Source organism: Chlorocebus sabaeus, chromosome 8 (assembly GCF_047675955.1).
Source record: "Chlorocebus sabaeus isolate Y175 chromosome 8, mChlSab1.0.hap1, whole genome shotgun sequence".
Lineage (NCBI taxonomy): Eukaryota > Metazoa > Chordata > Mammalia > Primates > Cercopithecidae > Chlorocebus > Chlorocebus sabaeus.
Window position 1 is genome coordinate 41,491,680 of NC_132911.1, and position 23,221 is coordinate 41,514,900.

Here is a 23,221-nt window from a genome sequence, read left to right on the forward strand (position 1 = left end):
TGTGCCTTGGGCTCCGTTCAGATTCAAGCTCAGCTGCAGCTGCAATTTCTGCAACCCCATCTACAATCAAGGATCCACTTTTGTGTGTGTGTGTGTGTGTGAGAGACAGAGTCTCACTCTGTCGCCCAGGCTGGAGTGCAGTGGCGGAATCTAGGCTCACTGTAACTTCTGCCTCCTGGACTCAAGTGGTTCTTGTGCCTCAGCTTCCCGAGTAGCTGGGACTACAGGTGCCTGTCACCTCACTCGGCTAATTTTTTTTTATATTTTTAGTAGAGACACTCGCCCTGGAGTGTTGGCCAGGCTGGTCTCTAACTCCTGACCTCAAGTGATCCACCTGCCTTGGCCTCCCAAAGTGCTGGGATTACAGGTGTGAGCCACCGCACCCAGCCAAGGGGGTCCACATTATTTCAGAGATAGAAGCAAACACGGAGATAATTTCATAGAACCTCCGCATGGTCAGATGAGAAAGCTCATAGTGAACAATGCTTGCTGATGTCACTAAAGATAACCTCAAGCCCTGAAAGATCAGGAACCACCCAGGACATTGAACTATGTTCACTTGCACCATATTGAAAACAGTTTCACATATTTTAGAATGGGTTTCAACAAATATTTATATGTATGGTATATATGTGTGTATGTGCATATATATATGTATATGTCTGTGTGTGTGTGTGTGTATATATATATATAAAAAGACACAAGGTCTTGCTCTGTCTTCCAGGTTGGCTTTCAAGTGGGCAACTGGAAAATGGACACTGAACTGCAGTGGTGCAATCACAACTCCCTGCAGCCTCGACTTCCTGGACTCAGGCTATCCTCCCACTTCAGCCTCCCAGTTAGCTGGGACTACAGCTAATATGTGTCACTACATCCACATAATTAAAAATTTTTTTTTGTAGATTCAGGCACTCACTGTGTTGCCCAGGCTGGTCCTGAACTCCTGCCCTCAAGCAATCCTCCCTCCTTAGCCTCCTAAAGTGCTGTGATTACAGGCGTGAGCCACTGCACTCGCACTCAAGGATATTTTAATAAACATAAAAGAGGAGGGAAAATGGTGCTGAAAAGGAAAACGATCAATTCACCAGAAAGAGGAACTGATCACAGTGCCCCATCCCCAGGGTATCCAAGGTAGCTATAGGGTCTTGCGGCCCCATCCAGGCCCCAGACATGTGCGTTAACCTCTATGGTTAGGGGAGGTCACCCAGGGCTGCTGCCACAGGGAGCAGTTTTCTAAACTCAGGAGAGAGAGAGTGTACTCACCGAGCTGACCTCGTTTGGGGAAGCACCGTTTTTCAGAAGCAGAGTCACGATGTCTGTGTGTCCCTGCTGGGCTGCCTGGTGCAGGGGGCTGTATCCTAGCTGCAAAGCAACCAGACATTTTGGCAGGGTTAGCCAACCATTAGACAGAGACCTGCCTACACATGATAGTGCCTGTCCATTTTCGAAGTGGGACATTAATAAAATGCATTTTCCCCCTTTCTTCCTTCAGTGTCCATGGTCAACTGTGGTGGAACCCCTAGTGGCCCAGAGCAGCAGCTCTGGCTGCACCCTGATGTGGCATGGAGAAGGGTCAGTGCAGGAGTCGGGGCTAGGGCATCCCTGTACCTTGGTCTTGGCGTTTACATCTGCCTGGTGCTGCAGCAGAAACTTCACCAGCTTGATGTTTCCGTAGTGACTGGCCACATGGAGGGGAGTGTAGCCCATCTGAAAAGCAGATGAGAAGGAGTGACCAGAGCTCTCCTGAGGTGGGCATCACATGAAATCCTTCCCAAAGCAGCCAATTCAAAGAAAAAATGGACAGGGAGCCCCTTGAAGGCTGACACTGACGAGCTGAATGGCTGCTGCTGGGCAGAGACCACCAGGCTGAGATGCTTGTGGGAGATCCAAGGGGAGATGTCAACTGGCGACTGGAAAATGGACACTGAACCGCAAGAAGAGGGCTATGCTGGGGTCGTCAGTGCATGGGAGATCCGAGAGCTTTGGAGGTGAGTGAGGTCCCACAGGATAAAGTGGAGGGTGAAAAGTGGGGCTGAGGGAGTGAGGCCGAGGCAGAAGAGAGGAGAGGGAAACCTGGAGAGAGCAGCGTCACAGAATCCCAGGGGGCTATTTCAAGAGGAAGAAATAGACTTCAGGCCTGGGAATGGCGCTGAGACGAGGGCAGATGGGGATGTGAGGTCATGTTCACTCCAATGACAATAGGCTTATTTCCATTAGAAAGCTGAAATCCCATTGAAAAACCCCCAAAACGCTGTCCAAGTGACTTAGTTGTGGCGTGATGGAATTTACGGGAACTCATCATTGCTTATTGAAATGCATGGGCTTGGGACATTTGCTCATGTGAGTCTGGGCTGTTCAAGGAGTCTGTCCTGCTGAATTTTGTGGTAATGCTTCCTGTGGGCAGGCAGGCCAAGGCCCTCTGAGCTCCTTGGTCCCAAGTGTCCCGGGAAGCTGGTGCCAGATTCCAGAGACCACCCAAGCACAGTTCCTTCCCATAATGGGGTGACTCTGGGATCCTCAAGGCCATTCTAACCCACAGGACAGGGTCTCTTGGTGCAGGACCCCAAAAGACTAAACAGGGCCTGCAAGTGAAGCCTCAAAGATCCAGAACATTCTTAGATTTTAAGCAGGTTCCTATGGAAGCTGCAGGCAGTTGGAGACAAAACACAGTTTCCAGACTTTTCTCAGGGTGACTTCAGCATAACATTGTTGCTGGCATTTCTGTGCTACTCTGGAGGGGGCAGGAGTTCCTGGTACTGTCACTGTCCCTTCCTTTTAATATGGTTCCCTTGTGGGGAAAAGAAACAAAATGTGGCTTCTTCCCATGAAGCCCGCCTCCTCGCACCGACTGAAAACACCCTCTCTGCCCTCTGTGCTCCCAGCTCCTCTCTTAAGAGTAAATATCAGATTACGCTCTTCCTTCCTGTCCCTAGCGATCACCTCCATACCAAACTGCAGGCGCCTTGATGGCAGATTCCATTCACATAGCTCCTTGCACACATCAGAGGTTCAGAGAAAGTTGAACTGAATTTAACCAAGTGCTGGAAGAAAAGGAGCTAAGCTTTTGTGTGAATCTGGGGAAACTTGACATTTTGACATGCTGACTACTCGTATTAGACAGGTCTTAGAGTCATGATTAAACATTCGTCCCACTTTCTCACTGCAGAGACTCAAAGGTCTAGCAAACTTTAAAAATCCCCCATGGGAAAGTAAGATAATTAGGAGTAGCGTTTTCAAACTCCACTGCCCGCTCTAGGAAGTGGCAGGGAAGAATGTTCCACTGGGTCTTCAGGATTTCAAAGCCCCGTGGAAGATTCAGTTCTGAAGTGTGAGCAAGCAGTCCACACAGACTGAAGTTCTGGCTGCCTGCCTTACCCGGGTGGTGGCATCCACCATGACGCCGTGTTTGATCAGCACGTCTGCCACTGGAACGTGGCCTTCTTGTGCTACCAGATGGAGAGGAGTGAGTCCACTCTGCAAAGAAAAAGATGTTCATTACCTTCTAGCAAGTAAAGAATTCCAGGCCACAAGGAAAGAGCTCTGAGGTCTGGGAGCTGAAGCTGACTTTGCAGTCACCAACTAGTTATTTGGTTCCAGGCAAAGCTCTTCTTATTCTGGGCCCCAATGTCCTTATCTAAAAAGTAAGGTGGTTACACCAGACCAGGGGTTGGCAACTTTTTCTGTTAAGGGCCAGATGATCAATATTTTTGGCCATGTCTCTGTATGACTAACATTTAAATGAACGGGCATGGCTGTGTTCCAATAAAACTTTATTTACACAAACAAGTGGTGGACCAGATTTGGCCCACGGGCCCATAGTTTGCTGACTTCTGATCTAGATGAACTTTATGGCACTTTCCCAGTGTTGGTGCTTTATGGACTTCCCAATAAAGAATGCCCTATTTCCATGGTGAATTTCAGAGCCCTGTAGCCTTGGTTTCCTAATCTAGACAATAGGGGTTATCATGGATCCATCTCAGGGGCAAGGTGAGGAGTGCTGGAGAAAGCACAGGTGAAGCACATTGAGAGGCACACAGTGCTGTTTAAATGAAGCACACTGGCTGGGTGCGGCAGCACATGCCTGTCATCCCAGCACTTTGGAAGGCCAAGGCGGGTGGATCACCTGAGGTCAGGAGTTCGAGACCAGCCTGGCCAACATGGTTAGACCCCCATCTTTACTAAAAATACAAAAATAAGCAGGGTGTCATGGCTCATGCCTGTAATCCCAGCTGCTTGGGTGGCTGAAGCAGGAGAATCACTTGAACCTGGGAGGCAGAGGTTGCAGTGAGCCGAGATTGCACCACTGCACTCCAGACTGGGTGACAGAGCAAGACTCCATCTTAAATAAATAAATAAATAAATAAAGTACCATACTGTTATCACTGCGCAGCCAGTGCTGGCATGGTCAAGAGGGCAAAGCATCCCACCAGGAGTGAACGGACCATATTCTTGCACGTGGCATCACAGCTTCCTTAGGAAGGCAGTAAGGTATCAGAGATGTTGTTTGACATGTGGGCACCCACAGGAAAATGTCAGAAAAGTTTTCTCTCCCCTGGACTTCGCCTCAATACCCTTTGCTAATGTGGGACCAACAAAGCTGGATTTCTCTGCAGGCACATACCATGTCCCCTCTACGGGACTCCACTTGCCCTTCTCTGCCTTCTGTACATCCCGCAGGCTGACCAGAGGCTTGTGGGTAGTCATGACACCCCACTACACGCCACTGTGGCCAGAACTAGCGGGCCTGTCCTGCAGGCAGACTGGGGATGGCTCAAATGAGAACAGTCCTCAGTTGAGGAGTGACTGTGTCAGCCTCTCAGGCAGGCGCTCTGCCTCATTCTTCAGCTAACACCAATAATCTGCCTCGTGAGGGCAGCGTGTGGGTGACAGAGTGGGTTACCAGTCACCTTACTGTGTCCTGTCAAAGCTCCCATTAAGTGGGGCAGTGAAGGAACCCAGAATGCCATGAGATATAACCAGAATGGTTCCCTCATTGGGGATCAACTGTTCAAATTTGTACAAAATGTGCCAGATTTTGTACAAAATCTACAGGTTTTTAAGAAATCTTAAGTTGCCCTGAAAATGCTTGCCTTTCTGAGTATTTGCTATGTGAATTTATCATCAAAGAAGTGGTTGTTCACATTGCACGGTTCCACTTATATGAAATGTCCAGAACAGACAAATTCCTAGAGACTGAAAGATTGGCGGTTGCGAGGGACCGGGGGCTCTGGGGGAAATGGGAAGTGACTGCTAACAGGTACGGGGTTCCCTTTGCGGGTGATGAAAGTGTTCTAGAGTTAGATCATAGGCTGCTGAATTCTGTAAAAATACTAAAAAACATTGAATTGTAGAGTTTGAAAGGGTGCCTTCTAGGTGAATTATATTTCGATAAAACTGTTATTTAAAAAAGAAGTAATTTTTAGTCTTTTTTTGGGTCACACATTCCTTTGAGAAGCTGAGAAACACTGAACACTTCACCCAGAAAACTGCTCACACACCCTTCCTCCCCAGATGTGTGCGCAGTTTTAGAAGGCTTTATCCTCACATACCTATTGTCACTGGAGTAAGAACTCCTAGTGTATAGGTCAGTAGTTTTAAAACATCTTTCCCCATAGAACATAGAATATTTAGTCCCAAATGATAGAATGTACTTCTGAAGGTAGGCACCGGCCTATATTTGGGAAAGTGTATTATGGATTTTAATATTGATCTTTCTGCAGATCCTTAAGTCAATCTGTTTAGAAAGATCAGCAAAGGCTTTGGCATCAGAAAGGCTCAGAATCCTGCCATCTTGGGAATAAGCAACCTTTCTGTTTATTCATTTATAAAATGAAGGTGAAATGTACACAGGGCTGTTCCAAGGTTTACACACACACAGCCCTAACTCAGAACCTGGGCACACATAGATACTTAATATGCAGACACCACACATTGTTAGCCAGCACTCCAGGGCAGATCCAAAGATGCCATGTCTACCTTGTTCCCCAGGTTGCCGTTGGCTTGTTTCGAGAGCAGCAGAGCCACCATCTCTGCGTGGCCCTCCTGGGCGGCCAGGTGAAGGGGCGTCACACCTTGCACCGACTCGGCGTTTGCTGAGCCCCCATACTGCAGCAGACTGCGGGCCACCTCCACCTGGTTCTGCTTGGCAGCGATGTGCAAAGGGGTGTAGCCATTCTGAAACAGAAGAAGCCACCCAGAGCCTGGTTACAGGAATGCTGAGCTGACAATATCAACACACGAGCAGGGGCTGAGTCTGGTTCTTGGCCGGCTGGACACCCAATGAGCAGGACTGGCATCACCCAGGAGCAATTTAGGTAAATGAACAAACAAACAAACAAAATTCATTTGATTTGGAGCCAGCGCCTCAGGCTTGCATAGCCTCTGTATGTCCACCTCTTTTCACTATCTGTTTTCTGTTATGCTCTGACAAACTGCTGGACAGGAAGAGAACAACTGGAAGGCCAGGTAAGGAAATGAAAGGTTCTCATTTCTTCCTTCCTGCAATAAGAGCCAAAAACCCCAAATATTTCATAAAGAAGAAGAAACAACAGCCCCTTTTTTTCCCAGTGCAGCCGGGCCAAGTGCTGCCCTCTGGGCCTTGCCGGCATTAGGCAGGGTGGTTTAAGGGACATGCACCTGGCAAGGGACTTGAGGATGTGGGACAGTCCTCACTCCACTGTTAACTACCTGTGTGACCCAGGGCAAGATATTCCATGACCTAGACTTCCTTCTGTATCTTTTAAGTCATTAAAAGTGGATAATAGCGTCTATCTTTTTCATTTCTCAAAGTTGTTAGGTAGACCAAACATGATACTATATGTGAAGGCATGTTCCAAAATTAAGATATAAAAAGTTGGCAGGGCACAGTGGCTCATGCCTGTATTCTCAACACTTTGGGAGGCTGAGGTGTGAGGATCACTTGAGACCAGGAGTTTGAGACCAGCCTGGGCAACATAGCTAGACCCTATCTCTACCAAAAAATTAAAAAATTAACTGGGCATGGTGATGCATGCCTGTAGCTACTCAGGAGGCTGAGGTGGGAGGATGGCTTGAGCTAAGGAGTTGGAGGTTGCAGTGAGCTCTGATCGTTCCACTGCACTATGGCCTGCAGCAGAGTAAGACCTTGTCTCTACACATGAAAGTTTTAAAAAGTAATGCACCTGTGTGTCATGGTTTTGTAGTGCACTGGTTTGCAAGACATTATAATTGCATAATGAGATGAAGGAGCTTGCCTCAAAAGTAAATCAATGATGTCACTGTGCACTGTTTATTCAGCCAATTTTTGTTTTTATTATTATCATTGATAGCAAGACTGTCTTAATGAAGGAAGCAGTGCGTGGGTTTACACTCTCGAGCACACTCCTTATCTCCCTGCAGGCAAGAGACAGTTCCCAGGTGGGTGCCTTTGCTCATCACTGCCGAAAACCACTTTTACCTGCATTATGTTTTTTGTGCTTCATTAAAACCACATAAGGTCACCAGGACAGGCATTTTTATTATTATCCCATTGTGTGGAGAAAGAGGCCAATTCTCTGTGAGGTTAAGCGCCTTATCTAATGTCACATAGTAAGCAGAACAACAGATAACCCAGCCCTGACCTTCTGATTGTACAGCCCAGGTAATTCCAGCTAGAACAGTGGTTCTCAAACTCTGATGTGTACACAATCCCTTGGGACCTTGTTAAAATGCAGTGTCTGATTCAGAGGCACTAGGGGGGGCCCAAGATTGTGCATTTCTAGCAAGCTCCCAGGTGATGCTGACAATGCTGGTCCAGGGACCACACTTTCAGTAGCAAGGCCCTAGGGCACTCAGGGTTAAGGGCAATGCCAGACTGGAGGACGTCCTGGATATGTGCCCACCCAGGCCCATAGCAGATGGCTGCCCAATGTGGGATCTGTCTCAGGGCACGAGATTTCCCCACCTCGGCCAGCATTCCTCTGGCTGAGGACTGAGTTCTCCCTGCCAGCCACTCTCTTACTGTGGAAACTAACATTTCTGATTCTGCCAGGATCACTGGTCAGGAAGAGGAAAGGGAAAGAAAGGTGCCGGCCAAGGCAGTCAAAGCCCTGCGTACAGAGAAAGTTCAGCAAAGTGGGCCCATAGGCGGCTTTTGTGGTGAAATGAAAAGTTGTGACTTACCCAAGGAATTGAATTAAATTGAAAAATCATTCTTTTTGAAGAATAACGTGTGATAATCCTTTCTAGTATTCTTCCTTTTTAATTTGATTATGTTATGAGAAAACATTAAATTGTTCTTTGTAGGTTGTGTTCATGTAACAAGATCAGCATTTGGATTATAATAAGTTTAATTAAACAGCATGATTTTTGCACTGTATTAAAAGAGAACAAAGGTATGGGGTGTGATGCCACAGATCCAGCCTGAGATGCAGGGTCGGCTCAAAATGGAGCTAAGCCTCCCCATAACCAGACACAGAGCACCAGTCAGCGCCGGCCCAGAGAAGCCTTTCACTATGGAAACGAAAAATAAAACCCTAAGCCCTCAAACAGACCTCAATTGGGCCGAAGAGATCCCAGAAAAACCTTAAAAACTGAATTCCCAGCCATGAAGTAAGGGAGGTTGGACACGCCTTGCTATACCCACTCCCTTTCGGAGTTTAGGCGCAACTGACCAACATTCATGTTAAAAGAGATCATAAGACTAACCAAAGGGACTCTTTGTGACAAGACACCAAATTAGCAACAGGACCCAAGGCCACAATAGGCAAAGGCTGAGTCACACACCCCCTGGAGGTTACTCGGCCCAGGACACTGGTGAACAGACCCTTCTCTCAACTTAATTCTTTTCTGCTGATTCCAAACTTTTAGATAAAGCTTTACTCCTTTAACCAACTGCAAATTAAAGAATCTCTGAATCTGCCTATAACCTCTGGGCCCCTGTTTCTAGGTATTTTTGTCAATATATACCTTCCATGTATTGATTTATGTCTTTATCTATAACTCCTGCCTCCCTAAATGTATAAAACCAAACTGTAACCAGCCCCAGACACACTTTCTCAGGACCTCTTGATACTGTGTTGCCCAGAGCCATGGTTATCACATCCGCTCAGAAGAGACCTCAGAAATACTTTATGGAGTCTGGTTTTTCCATTAATAACTACATGAAAGCAAGGATTATTAGGCTTTTTTTTTTTTTTTTTTGAGACAGAGTGTCGCTCTGTTGCCCAGTCTGGAGTGCAGTGGTGAGATCTTGGCTCATTGCAATCTCTGCCTCCCGGGTTCAAACGATTCCCCTGTCTCAGCCTCCCAAGTAGCTGGGATTAGAGGTGCATGCCGCCATGCCCAGCTACTTTTTGTATTTTTAGTAGAGGCGGGGTTTCACCATGTTGGCCAGGATGGTCTTGAACTCCTGACCTCAAGCGATCCGCCTGCCTCGGCCTCCCAAAGTGCTGGGATTACAGGCTTGGGCCACTGTTCCAGGCCCTATTAGGCCATCTTTTAATGTACAAAGGACCATCACTTGAGCAATCTGCAGTGTGTTCATGGATGTATCCTCAGGAATCCCAAGCTACCTGGGAAGCAGTGATGTCCACACTGGCAAGGCCAGCCCCCTGTCCTACCCAAGAGTAGGCCTGCCCTGGACATGGCTCAGGCTGCCAGGTAAACCTCTGGTTAAAATTGAGATACAAGTGCCACTGTCACTCTCAGAACACGGAGTGTTCACAGAACAGAGCTTCCCCTAAACCAGGACTGAAAGGAATGAATGAACTTCTGTAGGTGACAAGGACAAGGACAACTAGGCTGGAAAGTCATGGAGAGGGGAGGGAGGAATGTGAGCCGGCAAAAGGCTCTTCTTTCCCAAGGAAATGAGCTCATCCTAAGGAATGCACACGGAGGGAGCTCTGCCCAAATGTTCAAACAACATTAGCATCAAAATTAGAAAGGGGAGGGTTTGGTTTGGGTGCAGAGAGATTTGCATGTGAAATTCTACAAAATTGCCAGACTACTTTGGAAACTATTTTTTGCCATGGAAACAAAGCCCATCTGTACAGGGTTTGTGCTTGGATTTAGTTCTCTTTAAATATAATGAACCTGGCTCCCTTTCCTTTTATATAAGTAGGGGAGTGAGGAGGAGGAGGGGAGTCCAGGTTTTTATTTTTAGAGGCAGGAGTAAGTCGACATCGCAGCAGGGCCGTGTGCTCCCTCTGCACAGCGACGTGGGGCTCGCTGCAGCAGTAGCGAGGACAGGAGGAGACAGAGCTGTCGGGAGCTGGCGTCTGCAGAAGAGCGATGCTGCAAGATGGGGACACGCATCTGTCCAGGGAGGGAGAACGCGCCGCACCGACACTGAGGCTCCCCGCCTGGGCTGCGGCGACCCTAAGCCAGCAGGTGTTGGCTGGAGTCATGCGGGGTCCCACCCTTAGGCTCCTTCTCTGTGGCACTTGGACACCTGCCACATGACGGATCGCCGGGTTTGCTCTCCCATAGATTATCCTGTTTCCCGTGCGCCTGGCTGCCCCACAGAGTGCGGGGACTGTGTGTGGCTTTTGTCTTCCTGGTCCCACTCCCTCTCCTCTCCCCTTCTCCCCGCTGGCCACCAGTCCCATGGCACCTATCCCTACACAGCCTTGCCTTCCCACAGCAGGCAGCCTGTTCCCAAAAATGATCCTTCCAGCTTCATCCTTGTACTACCCAATCCCGTGAGGTCTTCCAGAAGCTACCCATCTGCTCCCTCCTCTGATTCCCTCAAGGGTCACGGAACCTGCTGCTCTGAGCAGCTCACCTCTAAAGTTGGTGTGAGGCCGGGCCAACATGTCTCATATTCAGGTAAGCCTCTCTACAAAAATGCCACCATTGAAAAGTCTGATCTCAGAGAGAAATGAATTTGGAGGTGATCATTCTCATTTTAAAGAGGTCCCTTGCTTCCAGGTTCCAGCAAGCTCACCAGCAGCCCTGAGGATTTCTCAAAGTACGGTCGCTGTGGCCCCAGCCCCGGAACCACGCGGAGAGTAGGTTAAAAATGAGGCTTCCAGGCCACACTGCACAGTCCCACAGAGTCAGAATCTGCTAGAACCAGGCTCACCACTCCCCAGGGATTTTTATCCACACTGATCTCTGACAGTCAGTTTACAAAACCCAGCTGACATGCAACTGCTTGGGGACACATTTGCTGTATAAAACAAGTTCTGCCTCTGCGAGGTAAGCCCTGGCTGGGAATTGTTACCCACTTCCCATCCCACTCCTGGGCCCTGAATAGCACAATTACAGGACAGGTAACATGTGTGAAAGTGAGGCATGATTTCTGAGGTAAAAATAGCTACAGAACGCAAAACCCCTGGGCTGCTGTGGAAACACCCTCCCTGAGGGACTAGAAGGTAGCAGGTGACCTGCTCTCCGGGGGCAGCTGGGGAGAGGCGCCAGTCTTACCCAGGCGGGGCTGTGCGGGGAGCCACCCCGGGGAAGCAGCAGCTTGACGATGTCCAGGTTGTTGTGATGGACGGCCACGTGCAGGGGGGTCAGGCCATTCTGCAGAGGACAAAGACAAAAGAGACCAGATGTCACTCCCACGGACTTTCTCCCAGGGCTCCCTTTAGGCATGGCACACCTATTTTACACAGTAAAATCCTGTTTAAAATCCTTCCCAGGCCAGTCTTAACTTGGAGTCACGACAGAATGTCAGGACAGGACCCAGAGCCCTGTGGGAACCAGAGGGGACGTGGGCAGCGAGGTCAGCACATTCGCCCAGAGAAGGCCGTCGAGTCTTTCCAAACGGATAAGGCCATTGACAGAAAGGCCAGTCTTTCCAAAGGGCGTTCTCTCTCGATGCTACCCATGGAAACATGAACAGGCTGGGTGCAGTGGCTCGCACCTGTAATCCCAGAGCTATGGGAGGCTGAAGAGGTAAGATCACCCAAGCCCAGGGTTTGAGACTAGCCTGGGCAACATAGTGAGACCCTGTCTCTATAATTTTTTTTTTTTTAAGTTAGAGCTGGGCATGGTGGCACCTGCTTGTAGTCCCAGCTACTCAGGAGGCTGACACCCAAGGATGGCTTAAGCCCAGGAGTCGAAATTGTAGTGAGCCATAATGGCACCACTGCACTCCAACCTGGGCAACAGAGAGAGACCCCATCTCAAAAAAAAAAAAGAAAAGAAAAGAAAAAAAAAAGGATGGACAACATAGGCAAGAGATGGAATCTGCAAGAGCTGAATTCCATCCTCTGTTCTTGCCTCTAACCTGAGAGCTGCAGGGGAGGGCGGGGTTCAAACTCACTTTTCCAGCCGCATTCGGGTGTGCGTCCCGCTCCAGCAGCAGCTCTGCTACCCGCACCTTCCCGTACTTGGCTGCCACGTGCAGAGGGGTAAATCCTTTCTGAGGAGAAACACAGGCTGTCAGGACATCGGGGCCCCAGGGCTGTCCTCTCTGGAGAAAGGGCCCACGGCAAAGGAGGCTGCCCCCTTCCGCTGGCATGGAGATGCCAATAAAAGCAAAGACATAGCCATTTTTGAGCCCTCCAGGAGGCTGAAGACCTCAGGAGTGGGCAGGCATCCCTGCACTTGCTGTACACACTCCTCTGGTGAGAGGGTCTCGACCACCTCGCAGTGGTAGTTGATTGCTGGCTAGCTGAGGGCAGGGTATGAGTCTTAATCCTTCTCATATCCCCAGAACCTGTCTGTGACTTGCCCAAAGCAGGTTTCGACTAATAGTTGTGCCATGGTAAATGGACGAAGGCTGGCTGGGTGTGTGAGAAGCTGTGGTTGACCTCCCGTTTTGGGGAAGGATGGAGACACATCGGGCTTGCAGGTGGCGGGCAGCCCCGAGTGTGATGACCCTTCCAGTTGCTTGCAACATCACTGAGGTGACAAAGAGAACCAGGCACGAATTCCCCTCCAAGCCCCAGGCCTGGCTGAGTGAGCCTGTTGCTTCCTTAGACCAAGAGGAGGGGAGGTTGTACCTTGGTCATGCAGGCCTGGGATGCTTCCTTTTCCAGAAGGGCCAGGACTGTTTCCACGTGGCCCTCACGGGCTGCGATGTGCAGGGGCGTGTGCCCAGCAGTGGTGGCCAGGTTGGGGTTGGCATTGTTTTCCAGCAGGAGCTTCACCATGTTTGTGTGGCCGATGCGAGCTGCACAGTGAAGTGGGGTCTGGTCATCCTGGACCCCAAAGCAAAAGCAAAGAAGAAGAAATGCTGATGTTACCAAATCCAACTTTTCATCTTACAGAGAAGCAAGGCAGGGCCCAGAGAGGGCAAGTGACCTTCTCAAGGTCACACAGCTAAGAAGATGAAGAGTCAGGGTTTGAATCAAGTCTCTGAGTTACAGGAACCAATATGCTGTATCCTATTGAATCCTTACAACAGCTCTTCAAGTGAGCTGTTATTTCTACCTAATTTCCCAAAGACCCAGCCCTCCCATCTGTAAAATGGGAATAATAACGTCTACTTGCTAGGGCTCATCTGGGATCAAGCAGATAACGTACACGTTTCTGCGTTTGTGCATAAAAGGCACTCAATGCAGTGTGGTTGCTCATCTGTCTCCCACATCCTTTCTGAAAGGATGCGCTTGTCTTTCTGCTTGAACTCTACTTTGGTTTTCTCTGTGCTGGGGTCAGGGGAGTCTCAACTGCTGACAGAGAATGAGAACTTTTCCATCCACACCCCCAGCTTCCTGTTTCTGAATGCTGCTGTCGAGCTGCCTGGGCCAGGTCTCATGGGGCCCAGCTGGAGGCATCCCTCAAGGGCCCCAAACACAAATCACAGGCCTGACTCTAAGGAGAACCCATCGTGGCCTGTGGTTAGGAAGCCTGCTGTTGGCCGAGCGAGCAACTGCAAACTCCACAGCTCTTCTCACTGCCTACTCCTCCAACCCCCGCAAAATGTGCTTACAGCAAGGGGGAATCCTCCAGTTTTAGATCAAGTAATTCTTGCCTGATTTTCACTGGCAATGCTTTCTTCAAAAGGTTGCCCGCCTCCTTACACGGCAACTGTCGTCGTTAGCCCAGGACATACTCAGCCCAACCATGCACCTTGGACTTTCCTTATTTTAAAGAAATGTGACTTTAATGCAAAAATATCCCTGGTCTTCTCAAACCCCCTGCAAAGCAGAATCGGAGCACGCGGAGCGGCCTGATCGGGATGAAAAGCGATCCCCAGGCCACAGTACTGCAGCCCTGCCTGGAATGAGGATGGGTTCTCTGCACAGTGCTGGAACTGCTCACATCTGAAACCCTTCCCTTCCTGCCTTCACAACTCACCTTGGCCTTGGCGTTGACTTTGGCTTTGTTCTGGAGTAAATATTTGGCCACTTCCGTGTGCCCAGCTCTGGCTGCCATATGTAGCGGGGTCTCCACTTTCTATAAAATAACAAAATTGTAGAACTGTTCATACATGCCTGCTGTCCAAAACTGCACACACAGAGCTAGGAAGTGCAGCTTCGAGTGGCTTGGTGGGTTTTTGTCCAAGAGGTGGAGTTGCCCCAGCAGTCACTCTTTAGTCTGGTGTGTGTGCACGTGTGCATGTGCATGTATGTATGTATGTGTGTGTGCACGTGTGCAGGTGCAGGCATGTATGTGCGTGCATGTGTGCATCTGTATATTCTAGGTACACTTAAAAGTAAACCCCAGAGCTAATGAATATTCAAAAATGTAAATGTATTCCCAGTGAACACTTATAGACATTCCAAAATTATTGTCCAAAACAAAACCTCCAAGGTTTACGGATGTGTGAGAAATTTAATCCAGAAAGCGTCAGTACACAGGGATGTCCTCCCCCAGTCTGAAGCATTGGCTATTCTGGGAATTGTAGCTCTGTCCCCAGAGAAGAGGCCTGGGAGCACTGGTGAAAGCTGCCCTCTGAACTCTTGGTCTAGAGGAGCAAGTTCCTTGCCTGCCTGAGGGCTTACCACGTTGGAGACGTTGGGCGATGCCCCCCGCTGCAGGAGGTTCTTCACGATGGGAAGGTGCCCCATGAAGGAGGCCACGTGGAGAGGTGTCAGGCCAGACTGAAACAGACAAGGGCAGAGTGAGATAAGTGGGGAGTCTTTCCGCTCCCCTGAAGAAGAGAGAACCTGACGGCATCTAACACTTTCACAAATGGTTTTCCAAGAAAATGGAGTTATATGAGGTGGGTTTGCTTCCAAGAAAATGGTTGGAGAAAAAAATTACCGTGGGCAAGTCGTGCCCACTCTTACAACTTGCAAAAATTGTGTCTGATCTTGGAAAGCTCCATGAGACTTAACTCATGTTCCCTTGTCTTAGTCACCTCTAATTCATTCCTTCCAGCAGTCCAGACTTGCAGACACACACACCCCTGCAGCCACACAAAGCTAGAAAGAGCGACTCTTAGAGAAGGCGGGTCGGGGGAGACCACGGGCCTGCCCCCAGGCTCCTCTGCAGTCTCTCCTACCTCGGTGACCGCGTCAATAGAGGCTCCCGTCTTCAACAGCAGCTCCATGACACGAACGTGGTTCTTTTTGCAGGCGATGTGTAAGGGGGTAAAGCCATTCTGCAGCCCACACAAAGGAAGACAGACAAGCAGGAGCTTACACACGGGCCCAAGGAACGCCCAGAAGACCACCTCGCTGCTCTAAAAGGCAGCTGCTGCCCAGGCCACCAGCAGATGCCCACAGACCAATCAATGAATTAATGCCAATTGATTAGTCTTACAATGCCAATTAATGCAAATCACGTAAGAGACAGGTGGCTCTCACTTGATGCACTAGATATGTTCCAGAACATGTTGTTTATAAACCTTTTTAAAAAATTTATTCACATTTTGGATGCACTAAAAGATCCTGCTGTTTAAAGTCCCCTAAGGGTAAATTTACAATAAAAGAGTACTTTTGTGAAGCAAATCATGTTCCCTCTTCCCTGAAACCACTTATCATTTTTAGTGAAATGGATTTCTGCTCTAAAGTGTGATGTACTCTGAATATAAACTCTGAAGGGCAGAAAAGTATGTTTGTTTTTGTCTGTTTTTTTCAGTGCTTTACCCACTTAAGGCAGTGGTTCTCAAACGTGGGAGGTGGTGTGGGGGGGTATCATTTGCACCTCACCGCCAAAACATGTGGCAATGTCTGGGGACATTTTTTATTGTCAACTAGGGAAGGAGAGCTATGAGTGCCTAGTGGGTAGAGGCCCAGGATGCTGCTAAACATCCTACGACACACAAGACCACAAATATCGACCCCAAATGTCAATAGTCCTGAGGCTGGGAAATTCCAACTCCCCTACAATAGCATGTGGCCTGCGGGCATTGCTCAGTGAAAGCTTGAGTGAGTGAGTGAGTGAGTGAGTGAGTGAGTGAGTGAATGAATGAATGAGCCATCCTCTGCCATCCCTGGAGGATATCCTGCCCCTCAGTTCTGCTGCCCTGGAAAGGGGCAGAGAGGAGATGTGGTTACGGGCATGCTTAGTGCAAAGCTACAGTCCTACTGGATCCCCAGACCTCCCTGGGAGCCCCTGTCCTGGGAAGGAGGCAGAGGAACTACAGGAGGGATTTGCTCTGGGCCTGAGCTTCCTTTTACACGAGTGCCATGAGAACTGCAAGCCCCTCTGTGGACGAAGGATGCTCAGCTTCGGCCACCTCACTCATCCCCAAAGCAGCTCAGAAAGCCACACAGCCCCTAAGGAATCACTCAGCTCCAGGCCTGACTCCACTGGACAGGCGCCCCAAGCCTGTATACCTACCATGCAGGATGCTTCCTGAGTCCAGTTTCCTGGGCCCAAACTCACCCCTGACCTCGACCTGGTCACCAGGGGCAGGGGTTGATACCTAGCTGGGTGTGCAGTGGAGGGTGCAAGAGGGGTGCACACCAGGCCCCCACCATCCTGTGCTGTCACACCCCACTTCTCAGGCCTCAAATCTGGGGAGCTCTGGGCACCTGCCGCCCTTCCCACAGGTCCAGCCATGCCTCTCTGGTCCTGCCCTGAGCCTGCCCTGACCCTCTGCACCTTCTCCAGCAGCCCTCCACTCACCAGGGCTCTGGAGTTGGGTTTGGCCCCTTTATCCAGAAGGACCTTGGCCACCCTGTGGTGTCCGCAGTGGGCAGCCACGTGGAGCGGGGTCAGGTGGTCCAGGGTGATGTCGTCTATCTCTGCGTCATATTGCAACAGGAGCCGGACACAGTCGAGGTGGTCTCCCTGAGCCGCCATGTGAATTGGGGACAGGCCGTTCTGGGTAAAGAGGAAAACACAAGCAATCACAAAGTCTTCTGGGGACCGAGCATGGAGATTCAGGACGACTCCAATGTCACTCCCTACTTCTTCCCTACACAATGCTTCCACAAGGCTCCGGAGGGAGCTTGGCTCACGCTGGCCTCCACACTTCTGCCAGTCTCTGACCACAGACATTCTCCTTTCCACCTGGCCAAACTTTCAAAGCCATCTCCAGCAGGCCCACCTCTTCCAGAAAGCCTTCCCTGACCACCCTAGACTCCAGTGGGCTTTCCTTATCTGGGCCATGCACTTGGACCTTATTCTCATATTTGCCCAATTACATTCATAGTTAACTGTTTAGGGGAGTGTATCTTTTCATCTTTTCTCTTATATGCCTCTTAAGATCAGTGACTGAGCCTAATATTTCTTCTTAAATGCCCCACAGTGCCCAGTAAATGCATGTAATACACATTGTGGTTCTTAAATTATGCAATTTTGAATAAATGAATGAATGAATGATGATAAAATAGAACTTGGATCTAAATCCCTCTGTTCCTTGTCCCTGTCAAATGCAGTTCAGTTAAAGAAAATTCATTAAGGATACTCATTTCTCAAACAGCAATTTGTTGAAAAAACATTAAAGAGAGAGGAGACTCACTCATTCATTCAAACATTAATTCAACACATACTTATCAAGTGATTAATATCCTCCTGGTATGGGTTAAGATCTGTGGAAAGAGAACAGACATAACCCCTGGCCCAAGGAAGCCTGTAGACAAACATGATGGTGTCTTTCAGTGCCCTGAAGTGGGATGAAAAATGATCAAAGCACAGAGGTAAGAATCAAACAGATGGCGTCCCTGATGAAGGAGGGGCACTGGGAGGGAGGAGGTGAGGCCTGAACTAGGACTTGAAAGGAGCTGAATGGAAGTTCACCAGGAGGACCAAAGGGGAAGAACATCCTAGTGAAGGGAGCAGCATGTGCAACATCACAGAGGCAGCTACCCTAGGGGAACCCAGGGGCCTCCATGCAGTTCAATAGGCCAGGGCAAAGTGATGGCAAGCATGGAGGCGGGCTGGAGAGGAGCCCGGGGCTGTGCCAAGAAAGGCTAGGAGCTCAGGACTTGGGACTTCAGCTTTTCAAAAGTGGAAACGAGAGGATTTTCATCAAGGAAGACGCAAATCAGGTTCCATGACAGCAGATGTTAGTGTTACAGGCTGAATTAGGTCCCACAAAATTCACATGCTGCAGTCTTAACCCCCAGGACCTCAGAATGTGACCTTGTTTGGAAACAGGGTCTTTGGGGATGTAATGAGCTAAAATGAGGTCATTAGTGTGAGTTCTAATCTATGACTGGCATCCTTAGAAACAGGCAGATTTGGACACCTGCACAGCAGGAAGATGCCACATGAAGATGAAGGCAGAGGTCAGCATGATGCTTCTATAAGCCAAGGAAACCAAAGATTGTGCTCAAACCACCAGAAGCTCGGGGAGAGACCTGGAAAAGATGCTCCCTCACAGCCTCAGAAGAAACCGACCCTGCCAGGCACTGTAGCTCACCCCTGTAATTCCAGCACTTTGGGAGGCCGAGGTGGGCATATCACTTGAGGCCAGGAGTTTGAGACCAGCCTGGCCAACATGGTGAATCCCCATCTCTACCAAAAATACAAAAATTAGCCAGGTGAGGTGGCATATACCTGCAAGCCCAGCTACTTGGGAGGCTGAAGCATGAGAATTGATTGAACCTGTGAGGTGGAAGTTGCAGTGAGTGGAGATCACACTGCTGCATTCCAGCCTGGGTGACTAAGCGAGACTTCATCACAAAAAAAAAAAAAAAAAAAAAAAAAAGGTCCGGGCACAGTGGCTCATGCCTGTAATCCCAGCACTTTGGGAGGCTGAGGCGGGCGGATCGCCTGAGGTCAGGAGTTCAAGACCAGCCTGGCTAACATGGCGAAACCCTGTCTCTACTAAAAATACAAAAATTTGCCAGGCATGGTGGTGCATGTCTGTAATCCTAGCTACTCGGGAGTCTGAGGCACGAGAATTGCTTGAACCCAGGAGGTGGAAGTTGCAGTGAGCCAAGATCATGTCACTGCACTCCAGCCTAGGTGACAGAGAGAGACGCTGTCACCAAAAAAAAAAAAAAAAGAACCAACCCTGCTGACACCTTGATCTTGACCCTCCAGCCTCTGGAAGTGTGAGACAGTAAATTTCTGTTGTTTAAGCTACTCAACGTGTGGTTCTTTGTTAGGGTGGACTGAGCTAACTCAGTTAGTTACACTTGCATTTCAGAAAGGTTGTACCATAGTTCCCAATGGAAAAGTCACATATTCTCACATTCTCAGAAAATACTTTTCATAAGCATTCCTTTCAGCCCCATTCTAATGATCTGGATAATAAAACAAAATATCTTAACTTCTGGTCATGTATTATGTTTAAATACAGCACTCCTGGAAAAATGTTGGGAATTTCCTGACCTAATAATCTAACTGATAGTAGCAATTCTACTTTCATTTAGCTGAGGAGTTTTACTGTTAGATATACTTTTGAAGACATTATCTCACATGGTCGTCCCAACAATCCTAGGAGAGAGGGTGGGGGCTCTCCAGATGAGGAAACTGAAACACAGAGAGGGCAAGACACATGTTCAGAGTCACACAGCAAATCAGCCAAGGATAGGGGGTTAAATGAGAAACTGCTTTAGTAGAGGACACCCTCATGCAACAGCACACACAGACACAAACAAGAGCCAGTGTGGGGACTATGAATCATGACCCAAATTAATGACAGCTCTACAGAACAGAACATGATAATGTGTCGGGAATAAATCAGCTCTCACTGTATGGACTGAGCCATCATTTCATGACAGAACTGCTCGTGGGAAACATCCTGGGTGGCCGTGAGTGGGCCTGGCTTCTGCCTTGCTCTGCTCTGACACAGCTCAATTCACGGGGCAGAGGGCCTGGAGCAGGCTCAGGCAGCTCTGTGTGGCTGACAGCTTTCTTCCCTGGAAGACTTAAGTCCTTATGTTAGAATCACGTAACAAGCCTTTTCTCTGGCCTGTCATGGAGCCTGAGAAGAACTGGGTTCTTTTCTTTTTAACTTCGCTTCAGTCTGACCCGGGCTCTGAAGACTTCTTAGAGTACTTAGTGCCTGTCTTTTCTGGAGCGAGGAAGAGGGACATGGGGATAGATCTAGAGCAGTAGAAGGCAAACTATACAACCTGTGGGTCAAATCTGCCCTGCCACCAGTGTTGGTCAATAACGTTTTATTAGAACACGGGCCCTAGTTTGCATATTGCCTATGGCTGCTTTTCTGCTACGTTGGCAGTGTTGAATCACTGCAACAGGGACCATGGCCTGCAAAGCCTAAAATTGTCTAATACCTGGTCCTTTAGATAAAAAGTTTGCCGACCCTGATCTAGTTATGAATTAGAGCTACACTGAGTGCCTCCTATGTGACAGGCCTTGTAATAAATGTCAAAGGTGCTATTCATTTAGTAGTATTAGCATTTCTGTTTTACCGAAATAGGATTTGATGCCAGGTCTGTTGGACCTGGAGCCCTGCCTAAAAGATGCTCCTCACAGGAAGGAAGTACACACCTTGGTTTTGGCTTGGATTGGTGCCCCGTGGTCCAGCAGGATCTCTGAGATTCGCACGTGCCCATTTCGAGCTGCACAGTGGAGAGGTGTCAATTCGTCCTTTAAAAGACAGAGTCAAAAACAGAAAGCCCAAAAGGCAGCTATCAGAGGTCATTGGAGAGAAGACCGCCTATGGCATCGTCCCAGCCCACGCGAGTGCTGACGTTTCCTCAAGCACCAGCTCGACCTCAGCACAGTTTTACTACTGCCTCCCGCTGCACGTGGCATTGCCCAGAATACCGCTGCAGGCAGCTCCAGGAGGCTGCTGGTGCATCCCTAACTAGGTCACCAAGGGCCCGCTGCTCTGGGTGAGGTTCGTGAGGGGGGAACTCCCTCCCCGTGCCTGGCTGCGGAGCCTGCTGGCACCCACCTTGGTCTTGGTTTCTATCTGGGCTCCCCGATCCAGCAGCAGCCGCACCATGATCACGTTGCCCCTGCGGGAGGCGATGTGCAGGGGCGTGATGCCGTTCTGAAGGGAGGAAGCACGACAGTCAGGGCGTGTCATCCTTCCCTGGAATGCAGCTGCTGTGCTCCCGCTCCCCATGTCCCCAACCCCCAGCCCCCAGTCCTGCAATGGTGCTGTCAGGGCATTTCTAGCCTAAGACATTTTAAAACCTGTAGGGACCTGCCAACAGCATGGGTCATCCCACCACACCAGCCAAGCCCACGCCTCCCAGAGTCAACATAACAGACTGCAGGAAAGTCAGTTATTTGGAAATCACTCTCTGCCCTCCAGATTTCCCACTTCTAGGATGGGCAAATGGACTTTAGGGTTTTCTCAAGCAAAGCAGGTAGAAACTGGGGGGTGGATGGTCAGAAACCTGCCAGCAAGGAGGCTGAACAGACAGCAGGGCTGTTTGACCCACAGGCACTTCTGCCACTGGGATGAAATCCATGGTGCCAAGGCAGGAGCACCTGCTAGCCCCAAGCCCCCAGACAGTGAGGGCGCACCTGCCCCAGGTTACCTGTGGCGTGAAATTGACGCTGGCTCCCCTGTTGAGGAGTAACTGGGCCACGTTGAGGTTCTCGTAGTGGGCTGCAATGTGCAGGGGCGTGAATCCCGTCTAGGGCACAACAGAGGGGGAGAAACTTGTCATATGTGATTTACTTCTATCTCAGAATCAGCCCTGGGATGCCCGAAACTCAGGTGGGGCGACAGGACTTTACAGACAAAGGAGATTTTGATGGGTGGGAACATTTGGTGAGGGGGTCAAGAGAGGCTCTGTGGCACAGTGTATTCAAAAGCTGGGTATCCACCCTGAGCAAACCGACTTATATGCTAACCTCACACTCTGTGGGCCCGTTCGTCAGAGTGATCACCGACAAAGAGATTTTCATTCATGAATGAAAGTGTGATGGGGCCATGGTCTTTTTTTTTCTTTTCTTTTTTTTTCCTCTCCATTTAGACAGGGTCTCACTGTGTCGCCCAGGCTGGAGTGCAGTGTGATGTGATCACAGCTCACTTCAGCCTTGACCTCCTGGGCTCAAGCAATCTTCCCACCTCAGCCTCCCCAGTAGCTGGGACTACAGGCGAACACCATCATGCCCAGCTAATTAAAAAAAAATGTTAAGAGGTGGGGTCTCACTATGTTGTCCAGGCTGGTCTCCAACTCCTGGGCTCAAACCATCCTCCTGCCTCAGCCTCTGTCCATTGTCATCATTCTCTTCCAGAGCCTCAAGCCAGGCCTAACCCCACCCAGGTGTTTTCCAGACAAAACCCGGTGGATCTGGGGCCGGTGGAAGAGGGGAGGGGCAGGGTGCAGGAGGGGACGGTGAATAACTCCAGCAAATCCATTTCCACTAAAAGAGAACCAGCAGCCTCAGCCTACAGACAGCAGATCAGCAGTGCCTCCGAACACCGGAGAGCATGCCCAGGTGACTGTGCAGAGCCCCGGACCCCCTTTCTCCACACCCCGACTCCTGCACGCCTCCTCCCTCCACTACGGGGCAGCCGGGGAGGAGAGACGAAGGAACATCAGGAAGGCCGCCTCCTGGCGTTCCAGGGTGACTCGCCCTGCCGGCCTGGACACATTTCCAGATGACCTGGAGCAACAGGAACCACCCCCGCTGCCAGAGATTTAGAGCAGGGCTGTCCAGGGGCCCCTCTGCGTCCTGGGGTGGGGACGCTCCGTGAGCACGCTGAGGTGCTTGGGAAGTCTCAGGGTGTACTCGGTGCGCCCTGAGCCCGTGGGCATCCGCGGCCCAGGTCTCCTCCCTCCGCCTCGCCCTCACCTTGGAAAGCACATCCGGGTTGGGGTCATTCTGCAGCAGCACCGCCGCCGTGCGTGTGTCGTCGTTGCGGGCTGCGATGTGCAGGGCCGGGAGGCGCACCTTCCCCTTGGTGCCGTAGTTGATGAGGTGCGCGACGACGTTTTCGTGGCCCTGCTGCAGGGCCACCGCCAGAGGCGTGAACCCGTCCTGGCCAGAGGAGGAAAACGCTTTGCTCTGACTCGTCTGAACCTAGCTGCCC

General features: G+C 49.9%; 1 protein-coding gene across 14 annotated transcripts in view; it reads right to left on the minus strand.

The window, feature by feature from the left end:
• ANK1 (ankyrin 1) overlaps positions 1–23,221 on the minus strand; it is a 244,111-nt gene that overhangs the window by 52,342 nt on the left and 168,548 nt on the right. For all 14 annotated transcript variants that reach the window (XM_073018046.1, XM_037983538.2, XM_007962305.3 and 11 more), the window contains exons 6-20: positions 22,984–23,169; positions 21,717–21,815; positions 21,122–21,220; positions 20,713–20,811; positions 16,930–17,127; positions 15,359–15,457; positions 14,856–14,954; positions 14,209–14,307; positions 12,912–13,109; positions 12,230–12,328; positions 11,386–11,484; positions 5,977–6,174; positions 3,376–3,474; positions 1,609–1,707; positions 1,264–1,362 (exon numbers count right to left, since the gene is read on the minus strand). In XM_073018046.1, the coding sequence (XP_072874147.1) occupies positions 1,264–1,362; positions 1,609–1,707; positions 3,376–3,474; positions 5,977–6,174; positions 11,386–11,484; positions 12,230–12,328; positions 12,912–13,109; positions 14,209–14,307; positions 14,856–14,954; positions 15,359–15,457; positions 16,930–17,127; positions 20,713–20,811; positions 21,122–21,220; positions 21,717–21,815; positions 22,984–23,169 (1,869 nt within the window). The remainder of the gene's footprint in view (positions 1–1,263; positions 1,363–1,608; positions 1,708–3,375; positions 3,475–5,976; positions 6,175–11,385; positions 11,485–12,229; positions 12,329–12,911; positions 13,110–14,208; positions 14,308–14,855; positions 14,955–15,358; positions 15,458–16,929; positions 17,128–20,712; positions 20,812–21,121; positions 21,221–21,716; positions 21,816–22,983; positions 23,170–23,221) is intronic.